This window comes from Nomascus leucogenys, chromosome 16 (assembly GCF_006542625.1).
Source record: "Nomascus leucogenys isolate Asia chromosome 16, Asia_NLE_v1, whole genome shotgun sequence".
NCBI lineage: Eukaryota > Metazoa > Chordata > Mammalia > Primates > Hylobatidae > Nomascus > Nomascus leucogenys.
Window position 1 is genome coordinate 75131208 of NC_044396.1, and position 22646 is coordinate 75153853.

Here is a 22646-nt window from a genome sequence, read left to right on the forward strand (position 1 = left end):
CTGACATTTTATTATGAAAAATTTGAAACATGCAGTAGATTTGTGAGAATTTTTGAACACATCTAGATTCTACCATTAACATGTTACTGTACTATCCTTTACTCTACATGGTACTATACTCTCTTATGGGTCTATCCATCTTTCTTTTTTTTTTTTCTTTGTTGTTGTTTTGAGACAGAATCTCGCTGTCACCTAGGCTGGACTACACTGGCATGATCTCAACTTACTGTAACCTTTGCCTTCCAGGTTCAAGCGATTCTCCTGCCTTAGCCACCCAAATAGCTGGGACTACAGGCATGTACCACCATGCCCAGCTAATTTTTGTATTTTTAGTAGAGACAGGGTTTCATCATGTTGGCCAGGCTGGTCTCAAACTCCTGGGCTCAAGCAATCCTCTTGCCTTGGCCTCCCAAAGTGCTGGGATTACAGGCATGAGCCACCGTGCCCAGCTGTGTGTGCGTTTTAAAGTAAACTTCGGTCATCCGCGTACTTCCCTGTGAATACTTAAGCCTGTACTTAATTGACTAGGGGGTCAATATTTGTTGATGTAAAATTTATATATAATGAAATAGGTAAGTCTTAAGTATTCATTTGTTCAATTTGACAAATACACACACCTGTGTAACCTGTGCAGCTGTAGCATTACCATTATCCCAGAAAATTCCATCATCTCCCTCCCTGGGTGACCACTACTCTTACGTTTTCCCACCATGGATTAGTGTTGCCTATTCTAAAATTTCATATATATAGAACTATACAATAATAGTCTATGTAAGGCTTTTTTCACTCAGCATAATGTTTTTGTTTTTTGTTTTTTGTTTTTTTTTGAGATGGAGTCTTGCTCTGTCACCCAGGCTGGAGTGCAGTGGTGTGATCTCGGCTCACTGCAGGCTCCGCCTCCCAGGTTCACACCATTCTCCTGACTCAGCCTCCCGGGTAGCTGAGACTACAGGTGCCCGCCACCACGCCGGGCTAATTTTTTTTGTATTTTTAGTAGAGACGGGGTTTCACCCTGTTAGCCAGGATGGTCTTGATCTCCTGAGCTCATGATCCACCCGCTTTGGCCTCCCAAAGTGCTGGGATTACAGGCGTGAGCCACCGTGCTGGGCCCCACTCAGCATAATGTTTCTGAGATCCATCCATATTATATTTATTAGTAGTTTGTTCTTTCTTATTGCTGTTTAGAATTCCATTGTATAAATATACCACCTTTTAAAAATCCATTTCTTTTGTTTTTTTCCAACTATGTAGCAACATATGGTATATGGGCCTCCAGTTGTACTCTTGTTCTGAGCCCCACAAATGCCCCAGTTTGGTTCTATCATTTCTTTTAACAGACAAGCCACATAACCAACCTCTCTGGGCTTCCGTTTCCTGAGCAGGAAAATGGGTCTGTGGTAACACCTTACCAGGGCTGGTGAGAAAATGAGATAAAATAAATAATTCATGTCAAGGGCTTGGCCAGGTGCCAGGCCCTTATATAGTAGCTCCCATTGTTATTTTGTCCTTTATGTCCCCTGGCTGTCATCTCCTGTGATTTCCTATATGACATCCAAACTGGTCTCTTTCATAGGGTTTCCACGCTGCTACCCCCTCCTCCCTCCTTACGACACCCAATAACCTTCCCATTCTCTCCACCTAGTCAAATCTCACCCTTTCTTCAATTGTGATAATAGCTACTGAAGCATTTACTATGCTTCAGGCATTGTATTAAGAACTTTCCATACATTATCTCAACTCAGTCCTGACACTGCCTCAATGAAGTAGGCAGTGTTTATTGTTCCCCAAACACAAAGACACAGGGGTCTGGAGACTGGAAGCACTGGCAGCTGCAAGCGCCAGAGCCGGCAGGGTGTGAAGCCAGACTGGAGCCTTTCTGCAGAGTCAGACCTCCCAAATCCTGGGATGGAGTCAAGGAGCCTTTGGCTGTCCCACACTTTTTCAGTGCCCCGGTGACTCTTCCTCCGTCAAGCCCCCACATCCAAGCCTGTCATATCTCTTCAGCTCTAGGGGTCAGTCTGTGACTTCCACCCTAAGGGAGCTGGCACTTTGTGTCACACTACATTGTCCACATCACCGATTCTCCCTCCCTCTCTCCCCTTCCTTCTTCCTCCCTGTTCTTTTTTTTTTCTTCCCCCTTTGAAACGGAATCTGGCTCTGGCACCCAGGCTGGAGTGCAGTGGCACGATCTCAGCTCACTACAACCTCTGCCTCCCAGATTCAACCGATTCTCGTGCCTCAGCCTCCTGAGTACCTGGGATTATAGTCGTGCGCCACGACAGCCAGCTAATTTTTGTATTTTTAGTAGAGACGGGGTTTCGCCATGTTAGCCAGGCTGGTCTCAAACTCCTGGCCTCAAGTGATCCACTTGCCTCATCTCCCAAAGTGCTGGGATTACAGGTGTGAGCCACCTGTTCTGTGCCAGGCTTTGGTGTTAAAAATGTTAGAATTGGAGAAGTCAGAGGAAGATGGAATTATAGGTCTTCCCTCTTCAAAGCTTTCTGTTTGGCTGATTTTATTCAAATGAGCACACAGGCCCTATTCCTCAAACCCACTTCAAATGTGGCATTGCTAGGTTGTTTTAGTCCAAGGAAGGCCCTGTCTCCTTAACACCCACCGTCTTTTGCTTTTCAGGTTTTTTTTCTTTCTATTTCATTAGCTAAATATTATTTTCAGACGTATCTGAGTCTCTTGTGTGATTAATTATTTTGCTTCAGGTTATATTATACATGCAGTACTGCTTTTAATTTCTAGGTTATTAACATGAACAGCCAGCAATGCATGTCAACCAAAAATTTACTTTGTAGTCTCCATGGAAATCCCAGAGTTCTTTAAGGTGCTTTTAATAATTAAAAAGAGATAAAAGTTGTGCCAGCTTATTCATTAGGGATTTAGGCCAAATGTCTTAGTAGGTCTTTTCTTCTTTAATTGCTTTAGTACTTACATTTTGAATTTTAAGTTCCAAAGAAGAGAACACTGGGAGTTGAACCCACATGGAAACAGTTATGAAACAATGACACATGACACAAAAACCATCTGTTCTTTTTACTATGAAATTAAAATGAGTATACGCTGAATAGTTGCCAATGCAAACCTTGCTTGGACATTTAGACATTTTAGTTTAAAAATTAGGACTGTGGAAAATGTATGTATAGTGTGGTGTGTGCCTAAGTATATTAATGTTAGTGCTATAAGAATAAAATTAAATGTGAAAGTGTATGTATAGTGTGATATGTGCATATAGTAAATTGTTCTAAAATAATAAAACAGGACCGGGTACGGTGGCTCACGGCTGTAATCCCAGCACTTTGGGAGTCCGAGGCGGGTGGATCACCTGAGGTCAGGAGTTGGAGAACAGCCTGGCCAACATGGTGAAACCTCATCTCTACTAAAAATACAAAAATGAGCTGGGCATGGTGGCCCATGCCTGTAATCTCAGCTACTGGGGAGGCTGAGGCAGGAGAATCACTTGAACCTGGGAAACAGAGGTTGCAGTGAGCCGAGATTGCACCATTGCACTCCAGCCTGGGCAACAGAGCGAAACTCTGTCTCAAAAAATTAAATAAAATAAAATATAAAATAAAATAAAAACCACTAAAGTCTAAGTTATCAGCAAATTTTTTTAAAGGGCCAGTAAATGTTTTTGACTTTGCAGTTCAAGAGCAAAATTACATAACCATTCAGAATGTAACCATTTAAAGCCAGGTACCCAGCTACTCTGGAAGCTGAGGTGGGAGAATCTCCTGAGCCCCAGAATTCAAGACCAACATGGGCAACACAGTGAGACCCATCTCAAAAAGAAAAAAAAAAAGTGACCATTCTTAGCTCCTGGGCTGTGCAAAGACTAGAGATGGGCCAGGTGATGACCACTTCAGTTGTAAACAGGGAATAACTGTAACCTTCATATTAAAGTAAAACGTTAGTTTTTTAAAAAGTTTTTTTCCCATGACACAGCCCTCAGGAGAGCCTGAGAACATGTGCCCCTAAAAACATTAATTCTTATCAAATTCTTACTAAACTCGTATTTTTATTACAGATTCTGATTCTATATTTTAAATAGAACTTTTATTTATTTATTTGTTTTGATGACACATGTGACCCTTCAGTAACTTGCTTTGGGTCTTTTGTTATGGATTTCATTTTTGATGGCTCTTTTAATCTAACACAGTCTTCTACTTTTTTTCTCATGACATTAATTTTCTGGAGAGATCAGACCAGTTATCTCAGAAAATGCCCCACATTCTGGAGTTGTTTTTTCTGTTTCATCATTATTGTTTAACTTCTCTGTCTTTCACCTGCATTTTCTGTAAACTAGACATTAAGTCTAAAGGCTTGAGTAGATTCATGTTAAACATTTTTGACAAGTTATTTATCTTATGTGTAGGAAAAAATAGTAAACAATGCAGGTTGAGGATTCCCAATTTGAAAATCTGAAATCCAAAATGCTCCAAACTTTGAAACTTTTTGAGTGCCAACATAGTACTCAAATATCAAGCTCAAAGGAAATGCTCATTGGAGCATTTAAGATTTCAGATTTTCAGATTAGCGATACTCAATTGGTAAGTATAATGCAAATATTCCAAAGTCCAAAAAAATCCAAAACATTTCTGGTTCCAAGCATTTTGCATAAGGAATACTCAGCCATAGTACCTCCCTCAGGGTTGGTTTCAGCATTGAGTGTGATAATCTATGCAAAGTTAGCACAGTGCTGGTTGTGTAGTAAGTGCTTAGTAAAATTGCATCTGTTGCTGTTGTTACAATCAAGCTTATGATAGGATTATCTCAGTGCAATTAGACAATGTGCTTAAGCGGTAGGGTGCCAGGCACATGGGCTCACACCTGTAATCCCAACACTTTAAGAGGCAGGCTGATGCTTGAGCCCAGGAGTTTGAGACCAGCCTGGGCAACATGGCTAAACCTGTCTCTACAAAAAATAGCGTGGTGTGCTGGCATGTGCCTGTAGTCCCAGTTAAGAGGCTGAGGCATAAGAATCGCTTGAACCCAGGAGGCAGAGGTTGCAGTGAGCCAAGATCACACCACTGTGCTGCAGCCTGGGCGACAGAGTGAGCTCCTGTCTCAAAAAAACAAAACTGTGGAGTAACTGTTATTTATTTTTTAGCTACATTATATTAACAATTCAGAAACCCAAAAGTACTTAAATAACTCAGCGGCAAAATGCGATCTGACCTCAATTCATTTGGCAGCAAAATCTGAACTGAATTGACATGAGGCTGAAGTATTAATATATTTGAGTATGGGGCATTGCCCCAGGTCTCCTAAAGTTCTACATAATGTTATAGAATATACATCATACTACCTATCTAAAATTGGAAATCTGCATTCTGAAACACATCCGGCCCCAAGGGTTTCAGAAAAGGAACTATGGAACTTTGATTTCAGACTGTTTTTAAGGAACCTACCACTCTAACCTCTTTCCGCTGATTTTTGTAAGCAGTAATAGTAGTAATTATTAGTAATAGTAATAGATACCTGTTGTTCAGTATGTTCCATGAACCTTCATTTTAAATATTTTAAAGCTTTAATCCTAAAGGGTGGATATTATTATCCCCGTTTTACAAGAAGGGAAACCAAAGTTCAGAAATATTAAGCACTTTGTCCAGAAATATTAAGTAATTTGTTCAGTATCACATAGTATAAGGGAGAATTGCAGTTGGAATTCAAACCTGTCTTTATCTAAAGCCTTGCTGCTTCTCAGGTAAACCAGTTATACCTCTTCAAATTAGTACATTTTTATTCTTTTGTTGATGCTTGGAGGTAAGATATTCAGCTCATTAGTTAGGGATTTTGGAATCCCCGGGATTTGTGATTACTGTGGTTCAGTAGGTATCAGAAAAGGCTTTGTGATGGATACCACAAAACATCTAATAAAGAGTGTTTTGCTGAACTTAATTCAGCCTGTGTACCCAGGACACTCACTAAATTTCTGCCAAATAATACGTTTGACCTTAACTTGCTAATATTAGTATCCTAAACTCTTTAAACCTTGAAAAAGGGCTGGGCACCGTGGCTCACCCCTGTAATCCCAGCACTTTGGGAGGCCAAGGCAGGCGGATCACTTGAGGTCAGGAGTTCTAGACCAGCCTGACCAACATAGTGAAACCCCATCTCTACTAAAATATACCAAAAATTAGCTGAGCGTGTTGGCACGTGCCGTAGTCCCAGCTGCTTGGGAGGCTGAGGCACGAGGATCGTTTGGGAGGTTGTAGTGAGCCAAGATCGTGCCACTGCACTCCAGCCTGGGTGACAGAGGGAAGACTCTGTCTCAAAATAAATAGATAGATAGATAGATAGATAGATAGATAGATAGATAGATAGATAAAATAAACCTTGAAAAGAGTTCATCTACCTCCTAAAACTGAATTGGAAAGCTTAGGATTTTTGTGTCCTACAAGGAAAAACTACAGCTCCGTCCTTGAACCTAACCCCCCAAAAAGTATACTTTGTTAATGTTTTGAAGTTTTTCCTAAGGTTTTTATGTTTCTCAAGAGATGACACTATCTAAATAATAATGACATGCTTCATTAGGAACAATTTTATAATCATTAAAATATGGCAATTAAAATCACAAATCTAGTAATGAATAATCATGTAGGCAATAATCTATCACAGTTATTCTGCTAAAATAGCAGTTGATGCTCATTAACTTTTAAGCTTCTGCTTTTCCCAGTAGGAATAAACTTTATTACTTTTCCAGAAAAATGACTGCTAATTATAATAATAATTTTCTTAAGTCACTTTTTGACATCAGTTTTGAAACAGTGTTTTAATGTATTCATTATAGATTATAGAAATCTGTAAGGCCTTCATATTATAAATCTTCCTAACAGTGAATCTGATAGCAAAAGATCTACCACAGATTGTCTTTAGCAAAGTGAGCCAAGGAAGAAGTGAGGAGCTTGATCAGGCCCTTGCCTGATCTGTCAGTATCTGATGTAGTTGAGTTCGTATTTTTTATTGTCTTATTGGCATTAATCCTGAGTAGATTATTTTTGCTAACCAGTATGTTCTCTAGTGCATTATGTATGTGTGTATGTTGTACAGATGACACACAAAATTATATTCGAAGCCACTGAAACTTTTGTGAGAAAATATTGGTTAATTTCCGTTAATAATTTTGCATTAACAAAAGGAAGCATTGTTTATGCTTATGTGATAGAAAAATGAAAATTAGGAGAATAAAGTGATGACATTTTCAACTTTGCTGTCAGTTTCACTCTCAGTTGTCCATTAAATGAACTGAATCTGTAATAAGATAGGATTATATATGCATTTGCACCTTTTTACTCTTATAAAAAAATGGCTTAACACTTACTTATCTCGAAACACTTTGCCCAGTATTCCCAAAGGACTTTTTTTTCTTGAGATGGAGTTTCACTCTTGTCGCCCAGGCTGGAGTGCAGTGGCGCAATCTCAGCTCATTGCAACCTCCACCCTCCGGGTTCAAGTGATTCTCATGCCTCAGCCTCTTAAGTAGCTGGGATTACAGGCATCTGTCACCACACTTGGCTAATTTTTGTATTTTTAGTAGAGATGGGGTTTCACCACGTTGGCCAGGCTGGTCTCAAACTCTTGACCTCAGGTGATCCGCCCACCTCAGGCTCCCAAAGTGCTGGGATTATGGATTACAGGTGTGAGCCACTGCGCCAAGCCAGGACTAACTTTTAAAAGCAAACTGACTAATTTGGGAAGATATATATTTTAAGGCTGTTGACACATATTGTATAGTATCTTTAACTAATTTTTACTCCCAGCAGCAGTGTATAACAGTGCATTTTTTTACTATATATATAGTATATATAGAACTATATACTAATATAAACACTATATACTAATATAAACACTATATTAAATACTACTGATAGATGTTTAAAAAATATCAAATGTTGGTGGAAGTATAGGGAAAAGGCACTGTCATACACTGCTGCTGGGAGTAATATATACATACACCCCATTTTGTGGGAGTAATATATATATACACACACCCCATTTTGTGTATGCATATATGCGCTTTCTTTTTGAAGACAGAGTCTTGCTCTGTCACCCAGGCTGGAATGCAGTGGTGCAATCTTGACTTACTGCAACCTCCGCCTCCCAGGTTCAAGGGATTCTTCTGCCTCAGCCTCCTGAGTAGCTGGGACTACAGGCATACGCCCGGCTAATTTTTTTTTTTTTTTTTTTTTTTTTTTTTTTGAGACGAAGGCTCACTTCTTCGCCCAGGCTAAAGTGCAGTGGCAGGGTCTTGGCTCACTGCAACCTCCACCTCCCGGGTTCAAACAATTCTCCTGTCTCAGCCTCCCAAGTAGTGGGGACTACAGATGCCTGCCACCATGCCTGAGTAATTTATGTATTTTTAGTAGAGATGAGGTTTCACCTTGTTGGTCAGGCTAGTCTCGAACTCCTGACCTCAGGTGATCCACCCGCCTTGGCCTCCCAAAGTGCTGGGATTACAGGTGTGAGTCACCACGCCCAGCCTAATTTTTGTATCTTTTTATAGAGATAGGGTTTCACCATGTTGGCCAGGCTGGTCTCGAACTCATGTCCTCAAGTGATCTGCCCGCTTCGGCCTCCCAAAATGCTGGGATTACAGGGGTGAGCCACCACACCTGACCAATGTGCTTTATTTTTAAAGTAAAATTGATACTCAAAATTGTATCTTGTTTTCATTTAACTCTTTAATAATATTAGGTGAAATTTTTTAAACTGTCGTTTAGAATTTTGTGACTTGCCTAATGATTATAGTGTACCTAGTTTTCGTTTGAAGGGTTTTTTTTAGTTAATAATAATTTATGAAATAATCAGTATTACTCCTTGTCATATATTAGAAATGTATTTTTCTCCAGCTTAAGAATATTTTAATAAAGAAAAATAGACTACTTGTATAATTTTAAATTTAAAGAGTACTATGTGAACCTTATGTGAAAACTAACTTTCTCTATTCCTCCTTAGGTTTTCTTTCTACCATTAAGTAATACCATCCTCAGCTGTTTTAAAGATAATTCCATTTTTGCCTGGGAATGTGACACACTTTTTTGTAAATATCAATTGCCAGCTCCACCTGAAAGCTCTAGTATATTATACAAAGTGTTTGCTGTGACCAGGTAATGTGCATTTTAAGACACTAGGAATATTTAAGAAATTTAATTTCTGGTAAAAAATTACAAATTTTCATTTAGTTTTTATTCAGTATCTTTTTGTCATATTAGAAAAAGTTACCTTCAAATTTAGATATGATCTGCTGACTTTTTTTATTTTGCAAAATATCAAATATACACAAAAATAGAAAAATACATGAACCCCTAAGAATTTCTTCTTTTTTTGTGTGTGTGTGTTGTTTTATTTATACCAGCCGTTCCTCCATCAGAACCACTAAATATTTCCATAAGCCACAATAATCATCAACAAATGGCCATTTTTTTTTTTTTTTTTTTTTTTTTAATGGAGTCTCGCTATGTCGCCCAGGCTGGAGTGTAGTGGTACGATCTCGGCTCACTGCAACCTCTGTCTCCCGGGTTCACGCGATTCTCCTGCCTCAGCCTCCTGAGTAGGTGGGATTATAGGCACGCGCCACCACACCAGCTAATTTTTGTTATTTTTAGTAGAGACAGGGTTTCACCGTGTTAGTCAGGCTGGTCGCAAACTCCTGACCTTGTGATCCGCCCACCTCGGCCTCCCTGAGTGCTGGGATTACAGGCATGAGCCACCGTGCCTGGCCATTTCTATTTTTATCAATAACTTCACCTACTTCTCCAGTGCATTGTTTGAAGCAGAACCTAAGCATATCATTTTATCCATAAATATTTCAGTTTATCTCTGAAAGATAAGGGCCCTTTTGGAAATGTAACCATGGTATTATCACATTTTATTTATTTATTTATTTATTTATTTATTTATTTATTTATTTTTGAGATGAAGTCTCATTCTTGTCCCCCAGGCTGGAGTGCAATGTCACGATCTCAGCTCACTGCAACCTCCGCCTCCCAGCTTCAAGCAATTCTTCTGCCTCAGCCTCCCAAGTAGCTGGGATTACAGGTGCCTGCCACCACGCCTGGCTAATTTTTGTATTTTTAGTAGAGACGGAGTTTCACCATGTTGGCCAGGCTGGTCTCGAACGTCTGACCTCAGGTGATCCACCCGCCTCGGCCTCCCAAAGTGTTGGGTTTACAGGCGTGAGCCACTGCGCCCGACCTATTATCACACTTTTTTAAGATTAATAAGAATGTCTTAATATTGTCATATATCTAGTTATTGTTCAAACATCCTTGATTTGTCTAATAACTGGCTTTTATGATTGATTTGTTTGAATAAGAAGGAAAACAAGGTTCACAGATTGTATTTTGTGGATATATTCGTCTTTTTTTTCCTTATAGTTTATTCATTAAATAACTGGTCATTTCTCCTCTAGAGTTTTCTATATTCTGGATTTTGCTCTTGTTTTCATGTGGTATTGTTTAATATGATCCTCTGTTATCTGTATTTTTCCTGTATACTGGTTATACCTGTATTTTCTAAAAACTGGAGGCTTGATCTGATTTAAGGACAAGAAGACATTATAGGTGGTTTGTGTAATTTCGTCAGGAACAACATAGAACAGTTTTCTTTTGTGATGTCAGTAGCCATTAGTGATCATTCCCTAGATCCAGTACTGCCTTAGAAGTTAGCAAAATGCTGCTGTTCTAATTCTCTCATTTCTTCTTCACTTATTAGTTAATAACCTTCTATAGAAAGAAACTTCCTCTCATCAACCCCTTGGTTAATTTGATGTACAGTTGTAAAGGAAAGACAGGATAAATGCTTAATTTTCCCTTCTTTTTTCTTAAACTAGTTTTCGAAGTAATGAATTGGTTTATTGTCATCTTTCAAAAGTGACCAATGAAGTTTTTTATCTTGAATCTTTGTAAACTTACAGGCTTAGAGTAGTTGACATGTTCTAATACATTGCAGCTGTCATTCTTAGAGATGTTCCAGTTCTTTCATCTTTGACTAATAGGATCCTGTTTTTGCTGGCTTTGGCATCCTTTTACTACAACTCCAGTTGCCTGTGATAGCTTTCATGCTTTCTGGTATGACAAGATGTTCCAAGCTTATCTTGTACAATTCCTGCCCTAACCCTGGAATTAGCCATTTCTCTAAAGAGTCTGGGTTCTTTTTTGGGAAATGGTAATTCAAGACCCTAATCTGGATGCTAGGGGTTCTCATTTTGACTGGGCCGATCATTGTTTCTAGTCAGGGGAAAGAGTTACGAAATAATTGTTAATTCCTCTCTTTTCTCACCCTGTTCTTCTAAGTCATCGGTAAATCCCATCAACTCAACCAAACTATATATCAAATTGGTCAATTTGTTTTTATTCATTGCTGTGGGTATTACCCTAATCCAAGCTACCCTAGCCTCTTTTAGACTACTATAATAGCCTTCTTATTTGTTCTCCCTGTTTTCAATCTCATTTCCTATAGTCATTCTCTGCACAGCAGATAAAGTGGTTTTTATAAATCAGTAAGTCAGATCATGTCACTTTCCTATTTAACCACTCAGAGTAAAATCGAACCCCCCACCCCTCATTTCTCCCGAGGCCTTCTGTCATCTGGCCTAGGCCTCCCTCGCTTCATTTCATTTCCTTCCTTAGTCTGCTCTAGCCACATCCGAGTATAGCAGTGTACTTTCATATGGCAATGCACTTGAGTATGACCTCTTACTTACTTTTCGTTATATACTAACCTTACTGCTTTTTCAGCACTTTTGTACCAGCCAGTCTGGAATACTGATCAGGATAGAATTCTTCCTCCAAATCATCCCATGACTGGCCTATTTGTGTCATTCAGGTAGCAGATCTTCCTCCTTTCCCAGCTTTCATCACTTTATTTTATAGTTCTATATAGAACTTATCACCCGCTGAGATCAAGTTCATTTATTTGTTTGTTTGCCTCCTCTAGAACGAAAGTCCTGTAAGAGCAGGATTACTTGACTTGTGCAGCCTTAACTGTGTCCCTGGCTTCTGAGACCATACCTGGCTTATAGCAGACACTTTGAACATAACCATAGTATTATCACACTTTTTAAAAATTAGTAAGTCCTTTACAAGTTCTTGTTGAATGAATGAGCAATGGCCTTGCAAGTCAAAACAACTTACTCTTTTTGTACCTTATTAAGGTAGCTTTCTTTGAGCAGGAAAAAAGTTTGGGCTGTTTTGTTTTTTTCATATAGCCATGTACCACCAATTCTATATAGCTGTATGTGAAATATAGAAAGTCGGATAGTGATGAGTGACTTTGAGATTATGCTATAAAATATAAGTGTTATATAAAAAACCCACAATCAGGTCATTAAACAAATGTTTGGTAAACTGGTGCCTTAGCACAGTAGGTAAAAAAAGATATACTATAAACCTGAGCTGTCCATGCAAGTATTTGAATTAATACAAATTAAATAAAATTAAAAAATAAGGTCCTCATTAACATTAGCCACATTTCAAGTGCTTGGTAATCACATGGGACTAGTGTGACCATACTGGATAGCATAGACACAGCACATTTCTGTCATCATAGAAAGTTCTGTCGGACAGTGCTGCTACAAACAATTGAACCCGTTTTTCTTTCTCACTTTTTTGTTTATATAGAGATGGCCGAATCCTGGCTGCTGGAGGCAAGTCAAATCATCTTCATTTGTGGTGCTTGGAAGCTAGGCAGCTCTTTAGAATCATCCAGATGCCCACTAAAGTTCGAGCCATTCGCCATCTAGAATTTCTTCCTGATAGTTTTGATGCTGGTTCTAATCAGGTTAGTAACATAAATGTAGGGCACTGTACTTTTTGAGAAAGAACACATCCATGTCTGAACTATATTAGCTCTTATTTATTTAACTTACACCGTGGCCATTACAAGAGTTTGAAATTACAAATATGTTATTTTTGTGAAGAGTCTAGAATTGAAAAAAATTTCAAAATCTTGTATTCTTTATACTATTGACAATTTGCTCTTTTTATAAAATCAACATACTGTAAATTTATATTGTACTTTCTGGTTTGCAGTGTGCTTTAGCATGCTATTTTTCATTTGATCCTTACTTCTTTGGCATAGGCAGGAAAGATATTCTCCCCATTTTACAGATTATAACACTAACAACAAGAAACATTGACTCGTCAACATTCCTGTTAATTGTAAGGATTAAAGATTGGACTAGAACTAAAATGTTTTCATTGTGTTGTTATTTTATTTACCCTAACTGGTTGCTCACTCTGTGAGACATGTTTTTATTGGTATCTTTCCTTAGTTTACAAAGGGCTTCTTTGCCTATCCCCCTTCGCTTATTCCTTTTTAAGAGTTGAGTTCTGTCAAACCTTAACTTTCTTATTTCAAATAGACTGTCATGGATCTTGTATTTTAACAGATTATATATATGTTTTACATATATCTAATAACTTTCTATGATGACAGAAATGTGCTGTGTCTATGCTATCCAGTATGGTCACACTAGTCCCATGTGATTACCAAGCACTTGAAATGTGGCCAATGTTAATGAGGACCTTATTTTTAAATTTTATTTAATTTGTATTAATTCAAATACTTGCATGGATAGCTCAGGTTTATAGTATATATTTTTTTACCTACTGTGCTAAGGCACCAGTTTACCAAACATTTGTTTAATGACCTGATTGTGGGTTTTTTATATAACACTTATATTTTATAGCATAATCTCAAAGTCACTTATCACTATCCAACTTTCTCTATACATACATACATATGCATGTATGTATATATCATGTCCATTTTACTTACGTTTTTGATTAGGTAATATATTCACATGGTTGAAAACATAAAACAGCATACAGTAGGAAGTCTGTCATGCCTTTCTACCATTTGTCTAGTTGTTCACCTCCCCCCATATCCACTGTTATTATATATAGTGTTATGTTTTTCCCATTATTTTATACAGCCTTGCACCTTCTATTCTTCCGTTTTTGTTGTTGTTTTGAGATGGAGTCTAGCTGTGTCTCCCAGGCTGGAGTGCAGTGGTGCAATCTCGGCTCACTGCAACCTCCACCTCCCAGGCTCAAGTGATTCTCCTGCCTCAGCCTCCCAAGAAGCTGGGACTACAGGCATGAACCACCATGCCCAGCTAATTTTTGTATGTTTAGTAGAGACAGGGTTTCACCATATTGGCCAGGCTGGTCTCAAACTCCTGACCTCAAGTGATCCACCCACCTCAGCCTCCCAAAGTGCTGGGATTATAGGCGTGAGCCACTGTGCCCAGTCTACCTTTTATTCTTAAATTGGAAATTGTTCTGTATCAGTGCAGAACTTCTTTTTCACAACTGCATAGTGTTGCAGTTTATTTTTTAAACCAGTCTTCTATTGGCAGTTAACCTATTTTTAGTCATTTCCTGTTACAAATAATGCTCACTGAATGACATTTCGCAAGAGTCATTTCACACATCCTCTTTGTAGGATTAAGTCCCAGAGTCAAAATAGTGGCATAAGGGTTATGTGCATCTGTAATTTGGGTAGATCTTCCAGTTGACTTCCAGAGGAGTTGCATCAACTGCAGATGAGGGGCTTTGTTTCCTACAAGCCAACCAACAGGAGAACTTTATAGAGTGTCACCTCCAAACTGCCTTTTACCGTCTTTTGTATGATAAGTGACATCAGCATTTCAAGCAATCACATGGTGGCATCACTTACCAGCCACTGCCACTGGGAAGAGAATCTGCACTTAGACAAGGCAGCATAGGGGTTTTTTGCTTAAACTTTTTTATTACATGTTTTTTTTTGTTTTGGTTTGGTTTTTGGTTTTTGGTTTTGAGATGGAGCCTCACTCTGTCACCCAGGCTGGAGAGCAGTGGCACGATCTCGGCTCACTGCAAGCTCCGCCTCCTGGGTTCACGCCATTCTCCTGCCTCAGCCTCCCGAGTAGCTGGGACTACAGGCGCCTGCCACCACACCCGGCTAATTTTTTGTATTTTTTAGTAGAGACGGGGTTTCACTGTGTTAGCCAGGATGGTCTTGATCTCCTGACCTCATGATCCACCCGTGTCTGCCTCCCGAAGTGCTGGGATTACAGGTGTGAGCCACTGTGCCTGGCCTTTATTACATGTTTTTAATTTTTGAAATTATGAGTTAAAATTTAAACTTTTCTCTCCCCTTAAAAGACTAGCTTCCCTTCTAGCCCTCTACTACCCTTGCAACTCACAAACTCTCCATTCTCCAAATGTTACTTAAAATATTTGCTGAAAACAGGCAGACAGTGGGGAGCCTCAGTGGGAGTGACAGGTTTGTGTGGGGGCAGCAGGGCTGATGTTAGCTTTGATTAGCTATGGAAAGAGTACAGGAAGGCAAACCCTCCACACTCCTTGTTTCTGATAGCCAGTGTGGAGGCAAAAGTTAGGAACTGTCTGTCTTAGTCTGTTTTGTGCTGCTGTATTGGAATACCACAGACTGGGTAATTTATAAACAATATAAGTTTATTTCTCACAGTTCTGGAGGCTGGGAAGTCCAAGATCTAGAAGTTGGCATCTTTTGAAGGCCTTTGTTCTCTGTCATAATATAGTAGAAGGCCTCATATAGGTGAGAAAGGGAGGGAGGAATGGGAGGGGACAAGAGGGAGCCAAACTCATCCTTTTATACCAAACCCACTCCCACAATAACAGCATTAATCTTTTCATGAGGGCAGAGCCCTCATGCCCTAATCACCTCTCATTAGGCCCTATCTGCCAACACTGTTGCATTGAGCAAGTTTCCAATATTTGCTGTTGGATAGACACATTCAAACTATATCATTGTCTAATCCTCTGTCCCCTGTATATGTCATCAGTGGGTATGATCTGCCTGTGGGAAGGGAAGATTCTTAGGGTACCTTTCCATAGTCTACCATGATAGGTTCCCTGCTGATTCTGATTAGAGCCAGGGCATAATCAACATGAGCCATAAGTTGTGATTTTAAAACATATAATACCAGGCCAGGTGTGGTGGCTCATGCCTGTAATCCCAGCACTTTGGGAGGCCGAGGCAGGCAGATCACCTGACATCAAGAGTTCGAGAGCAGCCTGGCCAACATGGTGAAATACCATCCCTACTAAAAATACAAAAATTAGCCAGGCGTGGTGACACACGCCTGTAATCCCAGCTACTCGGCAGGGTGAGGCTGGAGAATTGCTTGAACCCAGGAGGCAGAGGTCGCAGTGAGTGGAGATCACGCCACTGCACTCCAGCCTGGGCAACAAGAATAAAACTCCATCTCAAAACAACAATAATAATAATAAAATAAAACATATAATGTCTCTCTGAGAATAGAATTTCCTCTGGGTGTCTCCCTCAAAATATATATATATTTACACACACACACACACACACACACACACACACACGTACATAAACGTTGCATACATGTAAAGACGTGTATATAGTATGACTTTCAGACATTGACTATCACATATTTTTAGGAATTTGTATTTTTTCTCTCTTAGGTGCTTGGAGTACTAAGTCAAGATGGTATTATGAGATTTATCAATATACAGACTTGTAAACTTCTCTTTGAGATTGGGAGCCTTGATGAAGGAATTAGCTCATCAGCAATTAGCCCACATGGACGGTACATTGCATCTATTATGGAAAATGGAAGTCTAAACATATATTCAATTCAGGCTTTAACACAAGAAATAAATAAGGTATGTATGATGAAGTAATCAACATCAGCTTTTTATAAACACTTATATATTATATCATCAAGAATAAAATCTTCATGCTACTATTTCTAACTTACCTGGAACTTCTCCATTTTTCTGGATATATTTTGTTGCTCTTACTCCCAAAGCCACATCTCTGGCCTTGATTTCTCACGTATGCTCCATTCTTAAATTGCTGCCTTCCTGAGGGACATCTCCGTTTGATGTCTCTCATTTAGGTGTTACTCATTATCTCCTTCCCTAAAGAGTTCTTCAGTCCTACTTTCTTCAATTCTCTCTCATGTTTTCTTCCCATCTCATAAGCTAGAAACCTTGAAGCTCTATGACTTCCTATGCCTTTATTTTCTAAATCCAGTCAATACTAAGTCATATAACTTGTTTGGTTTTTTTTGTTTGTTTTTGTTTTTTTTTGAGATGGAGTTTTGCTCTTATTGCCCAGGCTGGAGTGCAATGGTGCGATCTTGGCTCATTGCAACCTCTGCCTCCCAGGTTCAAGCGATTCTCCTGCCTCAGCCTCCTGAGTAGCTGGGATTACAGGCACATGCCACCACGCCCAGCTAATTTTTGTATTTTTAGTAAAGATGGGGTTTCACCATGTTGGTCAGGCTGGTCTCAAACTCCTGACCTCATGATCCGCCCGCCTTGGCTTCCCAAAGTGCTGGGATTACAGGTGTGAGACACTGCGCCCAGCCCAACTTCTTAAATTTGAAATATCTATAAATGTGCTGTCTGTTCTCCACCTCCATAATTGCTATCCATGTATTGGTCTTCATTAACTACTCTGGACTAACGGTAATTTAAAGAAATATCTTAAACTCAGAGCCCTCAGTGCTTGCCCTGCCCATCCTTCCATCTTCATCATCATTTCTTAACTAATGCTACTTTAGTGGCTTCCTTCCTTCGCCTGTTGAATTAAGTCCAGACTCTTCTGCCTGGCTCTCTGTGTTCTCTCTAATCTTGTCTACCTGTCTAACTTATTTCCTCGAACTTACAGCTTCCCTCGTTATCCCCATAGACACCATCCTTATTTCTGCATCTATTATCCACACCATCCATTTCACTAAAATGCATGCCTCACTTCTCTTCTCTGGTTATCTAAAATTCCTCCAGCTAACCAGTCATATTGTCCTGTGTCTTCCAGTCTGGAATTGCACCTTGGTAGCTCTAACAGAGACTTTGATGATCACCTGATTTAACCCTTTCATTTTACACAGGAAGAAGTTCATGTTCAAAATTAATCACACAGCGAGTAACTAGCAGTTCTGGGTGTTCCAATTCTTCCAAGATCACATGAGATTGGGTGCATTTGGAGTGGCGTTTGCCACCTTTTTTTATTCTAAAAAAAAGTTTGTGCCTCCTCCTTTTTGTTTTCTTTATCTTTTAAAAAATTATACAAGTAGTTAGTGTCTTATTGCAGAAAAAAATAAGAATATACAGAATAGCAAATAGGCAAATACAAATCACTGAAAGTCTCACCATTCTCAGATGATTCTGATTTATACGTTCCCAATTTCTCTTCTATGTGTGTAAATATATATAGTCACTCCTCATTATTTGTGCATTCTATACATGAGAATTCACCTACTCACTAAAATTTATTTGTAACTTCAAAATTAATAGTTGCAGTGCTTTCATGGTCATTCAGGGACATGCACAGAGCAGTGAAAATTTGAGTCACCAGACACCCTTGTTCCCAGCTGAAGTCAAACAAGGCAACACTCTGTCTTCTTATTTCAGCTCTCATAGTGTAAACAAGTATCCTCTTTGTGGTCTACTTAATACCATTTTTTTTTTTGCATTTTGAAGCTTTTTGTTAAGATTTTACTGCTTAAAGTGGTCCCCAAGTGTAGCGCTGAAGCGCTATTTATTGTTTCTAAACACAGGAAGGCTGTGGCTTACCTTACAGAGAAAATACGTGTGTTAGATAAACTCATTCAGGAATGAGTTATAGTGCTCAGCTGTGAGTTCAATGATAAGGAATCAGCAATATGTATTAAATAAGATGTCTCTAAACAAAAACACACATATATGTATTGATTGATTAATGAGGCTCTCAGGAACCTGACTCCGTGTTTCCCCTAGGAGCAGTGTTTTAGTATTCACTAATTGAGTGTTCATGGTGACTTTATAGAACCACTGCAAATGGTGAGAATTAACTATCCATATATGTTTGTGTGTGCGCGCACGTGTGTGTATGCATACTTGTCCCTAAACATACGGGATTATACTCTGCTGCTCTTTTGCTCTTTATATCATTATGTATACTATATAAATATGTTTTTACATTATAATATGTGCTATATATTAATAAATTTTTTGAAATGTATTAATATCTGTTCTTACTGAGAGTTTTCAGCCTCTGAATAGTCAGTTTCACAGTACTAGCTAAACCTTCTTTTCTTTTTTTTTTTTGAGATGGAGTCTTACTCTGTCGCCCAGGCTGTAGTGCAATGGTGTGATCTCGGCTCACTGCAGCCTCTGCCTCCTGGGTTCAAACAATTCTCCTTCCTCAGCCTCCCTAGTAGCTGGGATTACAGGCGCATGCCACCACGCCCGGCTAATTTTTGTATTTTTAGTAGAGATGGTGTTTCACCATGTTGGCCAGGCTGCTCTTGAACTCCTGACCTCGGTGATCCACCCACCTTGGCCTCCCAAAGTGCTGGGATTACAGGCATGAGCCACCACATCTGGCCTTGCCAAACCTTAATAGAGGCAAGCAGAGATCTGAGAAAAACTGTGGTAAAAATGAGTCATTTAGTTCCTTTCTGCTTGTTATCTGTTGAGCAAATTGAGATCACGTGAATAGAAAAGCTAGCTTAGAAGTAGAATGATCTTTTTTATTTTTTGGAAACATTCCCAGTACTGTCAGTGTCTTTATGGCTGTTCCAGGCTACATTAATGTTCAGCTCTATATTCTCTATAAATCATAACTCACCTTTGTCCCATTTTTACCAGTTTTATTTTCTTGTCATTGGAGAATTTCTGGTATTGTGGTAATAGAGTAAATGAATTCTTACATGTTGAAGGTTTAACACTACAAAGGTATGTCAAGTCAGGTCATATCTCAGGTTCTTTTTGGGAGGTGATACTTCATGGTAGAGGAAAGGCTCAAACAGGAAATTGTGACATTACAATGGAAATTTTAATAAAAATTTAGAAGAATGGATTGAAGTCAAAAAATAGTTTAAGGATATTAAAGATGGGTAATATTCAAAAGTCAGGCCACTATTAATCCCATCCCATAGATGAATTGAAGAATTGAATCATAAACTGTAAATGGTCATTGTATTTGAATTGTATTTAGAACTTAGAAAGCCTGAGTTACCTTATTTGCTCCTTTGAAGAAGGAAGATCTTTTGATTTCAAAGAGAATATTATTTATGGAGAAAATGTTCTAGTGAGTAATGTTACTTTAAGTAAATTGAAGTTGTTCAGATTTTTTTCCCTGTTTGATGAGCCCCATAAAAATGAAGGTATAAGTTCTAAGTCACATTGTCTGAACTGCTTAAACTGTTGATACAGTAAGGAACTAATAGTGATCGCTAAGCAGATTAAAACATTTAACCAAGGGATAGAGGGGCAGAGATTCCATGCTTCTAGAAGAAAGTCATTTGGCAGTTTCCTCTGAGAAATTTCACTTGACCCCAAAGAATATTAGGATACTTCTGTCAGAATTCTAGAGGGCCATACCTCTAACTGTACCTTTTTTGCTGTAGATAATAATCACCATACTAACTATGTATGTGTAAACATGATTTGGTATTAAATGATTTAAGGCCAGCTTTCAAGGAATAATTATATTTATTGCTTGTTAATCATGTATCTTTATTATGTTCTTCAAAAGGATTCAGCAGAAATTTGCTTCGATTTATTAGCCAAAGCAAATGTTCTTAGATATTTTACTTAGGTTTTTTGCCTGAAGAATAATTCTATGGCATGTTATTAAAGCAAATTTTGAAAATTATATATTAACAGGCCTATCTTCCAAGGATATCCATTAGAATATATATATTTATTTTTCCATTTAGCCGCCTCCACCTTTAGTGAAAGTTATTGAAGATTTGCCCAAGAATAAACTGAGTTCCGGTGATCTTAAGAGGAAAGTAACATCAGGAAGAGTACAGCAGCCAGCAAAATCTAGAGAAAGCAAAATACAAACTAGAATATTAAAACAAGACCTGACTGGTGATTTTGAAAGTAAAAAGGTAAGAATATTTGGTAATTAAACTTTATTTGTCATGACTCTGCTGTAGCCAAGTCTTGTGATTTCTAAGCCATCACCACTCTTCCCTCTCTTGGGAATTAAAGAAAGAGAATAAATGAAGAGAATAAAGTTGTAACCTAAATTACGCACAGGCTGGTCTCAATCCTGGCCTCAAGTGATCCTCCCACTTTGGCCTCTCAAAGTGCTGTGATTACTTTCTTTCTTTGAGAAAGAAAGAAAATATAGCTATTAATAGAGAAGTTACATTATTTTCAAGGGATTTTAAAACTTTTTAATGACAAATATATACACACACATATGCAAAGTACACATTAAATATAGAGCTCAGTGAACTTTCACAAAATGCACACACCATGTTACCAGCACCCAGATCAAAAACTGGCACATTACCATCAGCTTCTTGCTCCATTCCACGCTCTCTCTCCCTTACCCCCGCCCACCCCAGAATAACTACTCGACTGATACACTGTAGATTAACTTAGTAAATACTGTCAGTTTTCCTAAGTGGTTGATTGAACAGTAGTTGATTTACATTCCTACCAGCAGTATTTGAGAGTTCTAGTTGCTCCATATTCTCACTAATAATACCTGTTATTTTTCACATTGATTTTAATACAGTGTCCTTCCTTATCCATGGTTTTACTTTCCATGGTTTTGTTTACATGTAATCAACTGTGGTCCAAATATATTAAAAGGAAGATTTCAGAAATAAACACTTCATAAATTTCAAATTGCACACCGTTCTGAGCAGCATGATGAAATCTCCTGCCATCTTGCTCTGTTCAACCTGGCACATGAAGCATCATTTTGTCTAGCATAGTCACTCAGTAGCCTCTTGGTTATCAGATCTACTGTCACAGTATCACAGTGCTTGTGTTCCAGTAACCTTTATTTTACTTAAAAAACTTCTGTAGAGCACAAAAGTACTGATACTGACATTGTCAGAATTGTGCTATTTTATTATAAGTTATGATTGTTAATCTATTGTTGTGCCTAATTTATAAATTAAACTTTATTATAGGTATGTATATATAGGGAAAAACATAATATATTTAGGGTTCAGTGTTATCTGAGGTTTCAGGCGTCCTCTAGGGATCTTGCAACACAGAAGAGTGTCTAAAACAGATTACAACTTAATGAAAAGTAATAAAAAGATTACATATGTATCCTGTGTCAGGTGGCTGCAAGACCATCCTTAGGTTTGGTGATTTATTAGGACTCAGCATGTAGTCATATTCATTGCTATAATATGTTAAAAGTGAAAGGATGCAAAGCAAAATCAGCAAAGGGAAAAGACACATGGGGTGAAGTCCAGAAAAAACCAGGCACAAGCTTCCAGCAGTCTTCTCCCACTGGAATCACAAGACATCCTTGATTCCTCCATCAATGAATATGTGTGGCAATATGTGTGAAGTATTGTCTACCAGGGAAATTTATTAGAGACCTGGTGCCCAGGATTTTTACTAGAGGCTGGTTCTGTAGGTACCCTGTTTTAACAGGTTTCAAATTTCAGACTCCCAGAAGGAAGGCGGGCATTCAGCATAAACCACATTGTACAAACAGTTTAAGCCCAATGAGCCACTCTTTATTGGTTCTGGGGGTGGTGAAAACTTTCCTGAAATTCAACTTCTAGACACCAGCCAAAGGCTGACCTTGCAAGTAAGCCTTCTAAGGGTAGCAGGCTCAGACCGGCTTGTGTTCACTTTTTTCTGCACATACCCATTTCC

The 22646-nt window shown here is 38.7% G+C and overlaps 1 protein-coding gene across 11 annotated transcripts in view; it reads left to right on the forward strand.

The window, feature by feature from the left end:
* Positions 1–22646, forward strand: part of TBC1D31 (TBC1 domain family member 31) — an 82822-nt gene that overhangs the window by 14666 nt on the left and 45510 nt on the right. For all 11 annotated transcript variants that reach the window (XM_003256170.2, XM_030795411.1, XM_030795414.1 and 8 more), the window contains 4 exons: positions 8968–9119; positions 12633–12792; positions 16476–16676; positions 20723–20899. In XM_003256170.2, the coding sequence (XP_003256218.2) occupies positions 8968–9119; positions 12633–12792; positions 16476–16676; positions 20723–20899 (690 nt within the window). The remainder of the gene's footprint in view (positions 1–8967; positions 9120–12632; positions 12793–16475; positions 16677–20722; positions 20900–22646) is intronic.